Here is a 10,421-nt window from a genome sequence, read left to right as displayed (position 1 = left end):
AAAGTATATCATCTGCAAAGAGTGAGAGTTTAACTTCTTCTTTGCTGATTCGGATGCCTTTTATTTCTTTTTGTTGTCTGATTGCTGTGGCTAGGACTTCTAACACTATGTTGAATAGCAGTGGTGAGAGTGGACATCCCTGCAGTGTTCCTGACCTTAGGGGGAAAGCTCTCAGTTTTTCCCCATTGAGAATGATATTCACTGTGGGTTTTTCATAGACAGCTTTTATGATATTGAGGTATGCACTCTCTATCCCTATACTCTGAAGAGTTTTGATCAAGAAAGGATGCTGTACTTTGTCAAATGCTTTTTCTGCATCTATTGAGAGGATCATATGGTTCTTGTTCTTTCTTTTATTAATGTATTGTATCACGTTGATTGGTGTGCAGATGTTGAACCAACCTTGCAGCCCAGGGATAAATCCCACTTGGTCGTGGTGAATAATCCTTTTAATGTACTGTTGGATCCTACTGGCTAGTATTTTGGTGAGAATTTCTGTATCCATGTTCATCAAGGATATTGGTCTGTAATTCTCCTTTTTGATGGGGTCTTTGTCTGGCTTTGGGATCAAGGTAATGGTGGCCTCATAAAACGAGTTTGGAAGTTTTCCTTCCATTTCTGTTTTTTGGAACAGTTTCAGAAGAATACGTATTAATTCTTCTTTAAATGTTTGGTAGAATTCCCCTGGGAAGGCATCTGGCCCTGGGCTTTTGTTTGTTAGGAGATTTTTGATTACTGCTTCAATTTCTTTAGTGGTTATAGGTGTGTTCAGATTTTCTGTTTCTTCCTGGTTCAGTTTTGGTAATTTATACATCTCTAGGAACATTCCATCCCAAAGCAACAGAATACACATTCTTCTCTAGTGCCCATGGAACATTCTCCAGAATAGATCACATCCTAGGTCACAAATCAGGGTCTCAACCGATACCAAAAGATTGGGATCATTCCCTGCACATTTTCAGACCACAGTGCTTTGAAACTAGAACTCAATCACAAGAGGAAAGTCAGAAAGAACTCAAATACATGGAGGCTAAAGAGCATCCTACTAAAGAATGAATGGGTCAACCAGAAAATTAAAGAAGAATTTAAAAAATTCATGGAAACAAATGAAAATGAAAACACAACTGTTCAAAATCTTTGGAATGCAGCAAAGGCAGTCCTAGAGGAAAGTATATAGCAATACAAGCCTTTCTCAAGAAACAAGAAAGGTCACAACCTAACCCTACACCTAAAGGAGCTAGAGAAAAAACAGCAAATAAAGCCTAAACCCAGCATGAGAAGAGAAATAATAAAGATCAGAGCAGAAATCGATGAATTAGAAACCAAAAGAACAGTAGAACAGATCAACGAAACTAGGAGCTGGTTCTTTGAAAGAATTAACAAGATTGATAAACCCCGGGCCAGACTTATCAAAAAGAAAACAGAAATGACCCAAATAAATAAAATCATGAATGAAAGAGGAGAGATCACAACCAACACCAAAGAAATACAAACAATTATAAGAACATATTATGAGCAACCATATGCTAGCAAATTAGATAAACTGGAAGAAATGGATGCACTCCTAGAAATGCAGTTAATTTAGAAATCAACAATAATAAGGGTGTCTGGGTGGCTCAGCCGGTTGGGCATCTGACTCTTGATTTTGGCTTGGGCTGTGATCTTGGGGTTGTGGGGTCAAGACCTGCACTGGGGTCCACACTCAGCAGGGAGTCTGCTTGGGATTCTTTCTCTCCCTTTCCCCCTGCCCCCTGCTCTCTCTCTCTAAAATGAATGTCTTTTTTAAAAAAGAAAATAAGAAAATAACTGCAAACTTTTAACTATTTTGAAAACAATTCTAAAGAGCTATAGACTCGTTAAATCATAATAAATTTTATACGACATTTAGAGTTAAAATAAACAGACCAAAATGTGTTACATAGTTGAAGAGGTATTTAGAGGACTATAGTCTTTTTTTAAAGATTTTTTACTTATTTTTATTTATTTGACAGAGAGACAGAGCATAAGTAGGGGGAGTGGCAGGGAGAGGGAGAAGCAGACTCCCTGCTCAGCAGGGAGCCTGATGTGGGACTCGATCCCAGGACCCTGGGATCATGACCCGAGCTGCAGGAAGACGCTTAACCGACTGAGCCACCCCGGCGCCCCTAGAGGACTATAGTCTTAAATGCTTATTTTGGGCGATAAAGCCTGAAATAATGAGTTGGAGTCCACCTTAAGGCAATGAATAAATCAATTCCACATTCATAACATTTATAGTTTCTCTCCCAGTATAAATTTTGTGTATAATAAGTGAAGAACTCCGACTCAAGGCTTTTCCACATTGAATACATTCATAGGGTTTTTCTCCAGTGTGAGTTCTCACACGTCTCCTAAGGGAAGAGGAAACACTGAAGGTTTTCCTACATTCCTTACATTGATGGGTTTCTCTCCAGTATGAGTTCTCACATGTATTCTAAGGGATGAGAGACCACTAAAAACTTTCCCACAGTCATTGCATTTGTAGAGATTCTCTCGAGTGTGGATTTTCTTGTGAACTTTAAGGTTTGAGCGTATAGTAAAGGCTTTTCTACAGTCATTGCGGTCATAGAGTTTCTCCCCAGTATGTATTCTCTCACAATTAGGTAAGAACTTGTGCCAAAGGATTTTCCACAATGATTACACTCATAAGGTTTCTCTCCAGTGTGAGTTCTCACATGAATCTTAAGAGATGTTTTTTGACTGAAAGCTTTTCCACATTGATTACATTTGTAGGGTTTCTCACCAGTGTGAGTTCTTACATGTCTCCTTCGGGTTGAGGAATCGTTGGAAGACTTTCCCACATTCTTTACATTCATATTGTTTTTTGCCCATGTGACTTTTCTTGTGCAAAATAAGATTACAAAGTTTTCTGAAGGCTCTCCCACATTGATTACATTTATGACATTTCTCTCCATTAGGAGTTTGCTCCTGTGGCCTATTGGATGGATGACGACAAAAAGTCTTGCTTTTATTACATTCATAGGAATTCTCCACCATATGAAAATTGTTATATATAGGAAGCATATTATTATGCTTGAGGTGTATACCATGTTTGAAGCAAGCACATTTTTGTGCTGAGTTTTTTCAAGATGCCACAGAGCTCTATCATATTTATGACTTTCACAGAGCTTCCCTCTTACACGGTTTCTCTTGAAATTGTTTACGATTGAATTATGTTTCAAACTCTCAATATCTAAGTAACATTTATGGCAATGTTTACCAGTGGAGACTCTCTTTCAAAAAACAAGTTTTGATCCAAGTTTAGAGTTTTCCTCTAATTCATGATGGTCATAGAATCTCTCCTGAGGTGCTGTTTTCTTTTGGGTCACTTCCCTCAAATTTCCCTCTGGGATCTTGTGCTGTCTTCTGATCTATGGCATTCCTGGTCTTCACTTAATGTGGAGGACCAACTGTCCATTATGAATTTTATCATTTTCACTCCATTGGATGATTTTTCCCTAAAAATATTCTTTGGTTTTAAGTTGAATCTCCCAGTCTGGATAGGTGCCTTAGAGAAGTCTCCTTTTCATAGTTCTTATCTCTTCTTGACCCAACGGGGAGATCATAGTAGGCTTCCCTAATTGATATTCCACTGAGGTAAGATTCATATAGTTTTCTAGCATCACATCTCTGTAAATTCGTCTCTGATCAGAATCAAGCATCATCCACATCTTTAAAGGTCACTGGTACCTGTAACCAGGTTGCTGGAAAACCAGTCACCATCCTTTCTTCCTCAGTATTTCTCACGTATAAACAGGCAGAATCCTGTGTTGGCAGAGCCCATATGAGGGATAGGTCAATGGCTGCCATCTTGAGAGTCTGAAAGTGATATCTGCCTGCACAATAGGGTACAGAGATCAGGATATTTTCTTGTTCCTCTGATCCAATCAGGGAATGAAGGCATTTCATGGGGTGTCCTCCCTGTAGCCAAAGAGGCAGGTTCAGGTAAAAGAAAGGTGGAAACAAAGCCCCATTGTTGGCAAGGAAAAAGAAAAATTGTTGACCCTCCCCCCTACTCCCAGCAAGGTTTGATCAGCTTAAAATCTTCACAGGGATTTGTAGTCACATACAATATTGTCATCTTTGGCCCCCTTCTAGAACTTGGCTAGTTGTACTAGCTTCTCCTGGAGACTACTGTTCAGCACAGGTGTGAAAAGAGCATGCATTATTAAAAGAAAAAAGATTAAAGCTAAAGAGAATCAGTTCAAAGAGGCATGGTTAATTAATTAAATTTTGTGCATACTTTGCTACGTTTTAGTTAACTTTTGGAATAGGAAAATAATTTTCCTGTCAAACTTAATTATTCTAGGTATGCTTACTTTCCTATATATAACTTGTTTACCTGAATAACCTCATACATAATTAACAGCACTGATGATTTAGCTCCTACTTGGGAATTTTATTGGAGTTGTTAAAGGTAGATATGTGACTTTGAAACAAATGTTCATTTGATTACCACCAAATCAATCTCTCTCCCCAGAGTATATGTTTCCTCATGATAATTTATTCTATCTAGAACTTGAATGGGATCAACAAAGAAGTATGATCCATGATCCAAACTTTGGGAATGAGGTCTTAAGGTTAATAAGATGGCACAGTACTTTTCTACACAATTTTTACAAAGGCTTTAAAATAAATTTTAAAAAGATACAGTGTGAATACAAAAAAATGAATGCTTAGAGACTTTTAAGATCACAACAAATCATGCAATTTGTTATGCTAGTTTTTTACAGGTGTTACTTTTTGCAGATAGATGATAACCTTCAAATGTGAGCCCTCTATCTCAATGCTGCAATAGAGTTCAATTTTAATGAACAAAATCACAGAATTGGCAATTTTATTTAGACAAATATTTTTGACAGGTAGATTCTATGTCCTTAAACCAGAAGTGTATGTAAGTCTGTAACTTTGGTGTAAACTGTACAGAAATAGAATTCCATCTGATTTGTTCATTGCTGTATTCCAAGTACCTAGAATATTCCTAGCACATGGCAGACACTCAATAAATATTAAACGAATAAGCTGAATGAGTCCATGGCAATTAAGGTTTTGTGAAGGAACCTCCCCCCATCCATACCCTTCTTTCAGAAGAAAAAAAAATTAGACAGTTATGCTTTCTATTCAAAAAGGAACTTACTTTGTCTTCTGGTTAAAGCTTTTTAAGCTGAGAATTGTACTCTGGACTTGTTCCTTAATTCCCCATGTTTTATTTCTTTTCTAGTTACAGAATTAATTAGAAAAACTGAACACTTTAGGGACAAACAGGAAAAAGTATCTGAATAAATGGAGGGATTCATCATGATCATGGATGGAAAGATTCAATATTATAAAGATTTCAATTTTTCTCTAACTAGAATTGCATTGGATTTTCATTAATCTATATATTCAATAAGGGTTTTTTGAAATGACAATTTGATTTTAAGGTTTTATAGCAAAATGAAGGTACATAAATAACAAGGCAATTACTAAAATAGTGCTTTACCCTACTATATTTAAAAATGCACTGGGGTGCCTGGGTGGCTCAGTCGTTAAGTGTCTGCCTTCGGCTCAGGTCATGGTCCCAGGGTCCTGGGACGGAGCCCCGCATTGGGCTCCCTGCTCGGCGGGAAGCCTGCTTCTCTCTCTCCCACTTACCCTGCTTGTGTTCTCTCTCACTATCTCTCTCTGTCAAATAAATAAATAAAATCTTAAAAAAAAAAAAAAAGCATTATAAATCTCTAGTAACTTGGGCTCCTGGGTGGCTCAGTTGGTTAAGCATCTGCCTTTGGCTCATGTTGTGATCCCAGGGTCCTGGGATCAAGCCCCACATTGGGCTCTCTGCTCAGTGGAGAGCCTGCTTCTCCCTCTCCCTGCCATTCCCCCTGCTTGTGCTTGCTCTCTCTCTGTCAAATAAATAAATAAAAATCTTAAAAAAATTAAATCTCTAGTAACTTAGACAGATGGTAATGGGGCAATAATAAAAAGTAAAACAACTTCAGAAACAGATTGGTGTGTAGCTAGACATTTAATATACGATAAAGGCAGCACTATGAATCACTGCGGGGAAAGGATGGAGTAGTTCTTAAATGGTGTCAGGACAGCTGACTATCTGTTTGGAAAGCAAATTCTACTTCACACATTCCCATTCCCATTCCCATCTGGATCAAAGACATAAATTGGTATGTAACAGGAATTCTAGAAGAGGAGGACAGAGGGAATATAAAGGAAGTAATACTAGTAATAATGGTTGTTCTTACCCTAAGCTGAAAGAAAGATATGAGCCCTTCACCTCCAAGTGTATGTATGTACCACATACCACACTGAGGAAATTTCTGAAATCCACTGGATACACTGGAAATAAGCTGTAGGGCATCAGGAATGATGAGTAAAATTTTGAAGTTACTGGAGAGAAAAGGCAAATTACCTATAAAGAAATACCAATTATACTGACTACAGACTTTTTAGCTCCAAAGATGAAGCCAGAAGACCACAGAATAATATCTTCAAAGTGTTAAAGGAAAAGTTTCAACCTAGAAGTCAATAGTGTCCTAAAAAGTGAGAAAAACACTGGCATATTTCAAAGTGACAGCAGCATCCTCAAAGATGCTCATAAGATAAATGCAAGTTGAAACAAGAATGGGATATAATTTTTCTAAGGCACACCTTAAATTAAGAGACCTAAAACTGCATGAGACTTATTTAGACCATGAGTCAAAAAACAAAAACAAAACACACACACACTTACGAAATAACAGAAAACTTTGAACACTGCCTATATATTTGATATTAGAGAAGTACTGCTAATTCTGTAGATGTGATAATATATTTTTTGATTTTTAAAGGAGCTATTATTGGAGAGAGATTTTGAAATATTTACAATATATCATGTAAAAGATCTGCTTCAAAACAGTGATGGATACAAGGGTATCTGTTATACCTTTTTGTGTTTTGAAATTTTCATAATATAAATCTAAAAATCATTAGATATTTCATTCATAAAACATTAAAAGGATGTATGGCTGTTTTTTTTAACATATAAAATCACAAAATAAGTGATCTTAGGAAATTTAAAAGTATAATAACAAAAACAAAAAAAGGTAAAAAGATTTAAAGATAAAGCTGAGGAACTCTTCCAGAAAGCAGAACTCCCAAAAGAGGTAAGCAAAGAAAAAGGTAAGAAAATTACATGATCAATTTCAAAGGTTCAACACCAGATTATTCAGAGTTCCAGAAAGAAAAAACAGAAGAGAGAATCAAATACAGGAGAAATTCTTAAAATAGTGAAATATGTAAGGACTGACCCATCAAAATGGCAATTTCTTTTTTTTGTTTGTTTTTAATATTTTATTTGAGTGAGAGAGAGAGAGAGCAGGAGTGGAAGGGGGGAAAAGGGGCATTGTGAGAGGGAGAAGCAGGCAGCCCAATGTGGGGCTCCATCCCAGGACCCTGAGATCATGACCTGAGCCCAAGGCAGACACTTAACCGACTGAGCCACCTAAGCGCCCCAAAACAGGCAATTTCTTAAAAGACTGGAACTAAACTTATCAACATGAAAGTTTTGAATACCAAAAATAAACTGACAAATCTAAAGGTTCCAAGAGATGATAAATAGGTTACATACAAAAGAACAGTAACAGGTGTGGAATAGGACTTCTCAATGGTAACACTGCTTCATTTCTATTTGGCTTTGCCCACTTTTAAAATTCCGAGGGAAGGCAAGTTCTTCCATCGACGGCCTAAGAGTGGCGCTGCAAGAAGCAACAACCTCTCCTCCTCTGCCATCTGCTCAGCAGCCACAAAGCAGCAACCATGTGCAAATTCATTTCCATCCAGGCTGGTGTTCAGATTGGCAATGCCTGCTTGGGAGCTCTACTGCCTGGAACAGGGCATCCAGCCCAATGGTCAGATGCCAACTGACAAGACCACTGGGGGAGGAGATGACTCCTTCAACACCTTCTGCAGTGAGACAGGTGCTGGTGCCCAGGGCAGTGTTTGCAGACCTGGAATCCACAGTGACTGATGAAGTTCACACTGGCACCTACCACCTGAGCAGCTCATCACAGGGAAGCTCATCACAGCCAGTGACTGTGCTGGAGGGCACCACACCTTCAGCAAGGAGATCAATGACCTTGTCTTGGACTTAAGCTCAAAAAAGAAAAAATGGCTACAATTATTACAGCAATGATTTTAAAATATCACTAAAAAGCCGTGATTTTTAAAATCTCTAAAAAATCACTATAGAAGATTAGGATGAACAACTTTATGCCACCAAACTTATAAATTCACAGGAGATGAACAATTTTCTAGAAAACCTTAAGTGTCCAAATTGACTAAGAACTGTAAAACAAATCCATCAACAACCATTAAAAAAAAAAAAAAAAGAATCAGAAGTCAAATATCTACCCCTAGAGATTTTGAGCCCAAAACTTACAATGGAAAAACTACTTTACAAAACAGGAGGAAAGAAAAATCTATGCTTCCCAAATTATTCACGAGACTTGTGAAACCCTTTTACGGTACAAAAAACAGTACTGCGAAGAGGCCTCTTTTAGGCAGAGGCTGAAGCGATGGAACGTGGAAAGGGCCCACAGTGACCCCTGGCTGAACACACACCTGCCCATCAGGCGACCCACCTTAAAACAGCTGACCAACGGGCTACCTACAAACCGGTGGTTACCAAAAGCAGCAAAATGCCCACGCATCTCCGTACTTCCTCACCTTCCCCTCCCAGTGCCTTGCTGCGGACGGTTTCTCCTCTGCTGCCCAGCCGCCCCACCCCCTGCGGTGGGTTCAATAAACGTCTATCTCCTTTGTTCCACCCGGGGAAATTCTTTTCACCGCCAGGGCCACCGGCTTCCACCCCATTGTGGCCCCACATATGCAGACCCCCCAGAGGTACAAGGAAAGAAGATTAAAATGCAATTTTAATTTTGAACTCTGAAAAAACCCTAAGCAAAATACTAACAACTTGAATATGACCGTGTACTAAAGTAATAAAATAGTACCACATTCAAACAGGGTTTGAGGAACATTTGCAAGAATTACTAACAAGCAGAAAAACTACTGTTACTATAATAGTAACATTTAATGAACACTCTTGTACCCACTGTATTTTGAAGATCTGGGGATGCTCTATTATTTGTAAACATTTCACAATTTATCTCTGTATAAGTATTTTTTTTTGAAGATTTTATTTATTTATTTGACAGAGAGAGGCACAGCGAGAGAGGGAACACAGGCAGGGGGAGGGGCAGGGGGAGGGGCAGAGGGAGAGGCAGGCTTCCCGCCGAGCAGGGAGCCCGATGCGGGGCTCGATCCCAGGACCCTGGGACCATGACCTGAGCCGAAGGCAGACGCTCAACGACTGAGCCACCCAGGCGCCCCTCTGTATAAGTATTTTTTTTTAAAGTAAGTTCTATGCCCAACGTGGGGCTTGAACTCCACCCGGACAGCGAGTTGCATGCTGTATAGACTGAGTCAGCCAGGCGCCCCAGAATTTATCTGAATAAAAATCTTAAAAAATCATAACCAGGATATAGTCACACCCACAAAATTAGCATTAATTGCTTAATATCAAATATATAGGCAATGTTCAAACTTTCGTCATCTCATTAGATTTTTTTCAAGCAATTTCTTTGACTTACGGTCCAAATAAGGTTCATATAGTTTCAAGCCCCTTTTAATTTAGGGCTTGCCTTAGAGAACAGAGACCTCGTTACAGTGATGCAGCCCATTAATAGATGAAGGGACTAAGACGGATCGAAGAAAAGCTCCCGCACAGAGTGCGGGTCCGTGCACGACGCCCACCACGGACCGCCAGCGGCACTCACCAAGGCGGCTTCTCCTCGGTCCGCCCCCGGCCGCCCGCCCCCCACACTCCGGGCGCGGCTCCGCGTCTTCCCAGCCCCCGTCTCCCGGCCGGACGCAGGGCCAGGCCCGGCGGCCCGCAGAGCTCGGGTGGGCGCTGAGCACCGGGGCGACTGCCCCCCACGTCCCCTCTCACGGGCCCCGTCTCCTCAACTCTGCGCGCTCCTCCACGCTCACCTGTCCCTGGGGGACCTGCCTCGGCGTCAGAACCACCGGTCAGCCGCGGGAAGGGAGAGGAGAGCGCGCGCTGGGCGGGCGGGCCGGCGGCGGCGTCCGGAGGCCCCCAGGCCAGAGGAGGAAAGCAGCAATCCCAATTCCCGCGCTACGAGGCCCCAAAAAGCCGAAGGGCGGGGACTACATTTCCCAGGAGGCCCCGCGCCGCCCAGGCCCGCCCCGCGGAGGGATTCTGGGCTCGCGTCCCGGCTGCGCTCCCCGGGGGAGAGGCCGCGGCGCGTGCGTGCGTGGCCGGGGGGAGGGGGGAATATGTGTGGGACGGGCCGGGGCCGCGGCGCGAGCGTGAGGGGCGCGGGCGTGAGGGGACGCGGGGCGGGCGTGTG

The 10,421-nt window shown here is 41.1% G+C and overlaps 1 protein-coding gene across 1 annotated transcript; it reads right to left on the bottom strand.

Moving 5' to 3' along the window:
- Window positions 1-744: 744 nt before the first annotated feature.
- Window positions 745-10,197, bottom strand: ZNF891 (zinc finger protein 891). Its single transcript, XM_025861616.2, is given in 9 exon segments — window positions 745-2,418; window positions 2,421-2,612; window positions 2,615-2,804; window positions 2,806-3,092; window positions 3,095-3,391; window positions 3,394-3,485; window positions 3,487-3,687; window positions 3,689-3,939; window positions 10,042-10,197. Coding segments are annotated over 8 exon segments (1,704 nt in total). The 5' UTR covers window positions 3,928-3,939; window positions 10,042-10,197; the 3' UTR covers window positions 745-2,212.
- Window positions 10,198-10,421: the final 224 nt, after the last annotated feature.

Source organism: Callorhinus ursinus, unplaced genomic scaffold, assembly GCF_003265705.2.
Source record: "Callorhinus ursinus isolate GAN/ISIS: 27379988/994484 unplaced genomic scaffold, GSC_fseal_2.0 scaffold137, whole genome shotgun sequence".
NCBI lineage: Eukaryota > Metazoa > Chordata > Mammalia > Carnivora > Otariidae > Callorhinus > Callorhinus ursinus.
This window is presented reverse-complemented; position numbering and strand designations above follow the sequence as displayed.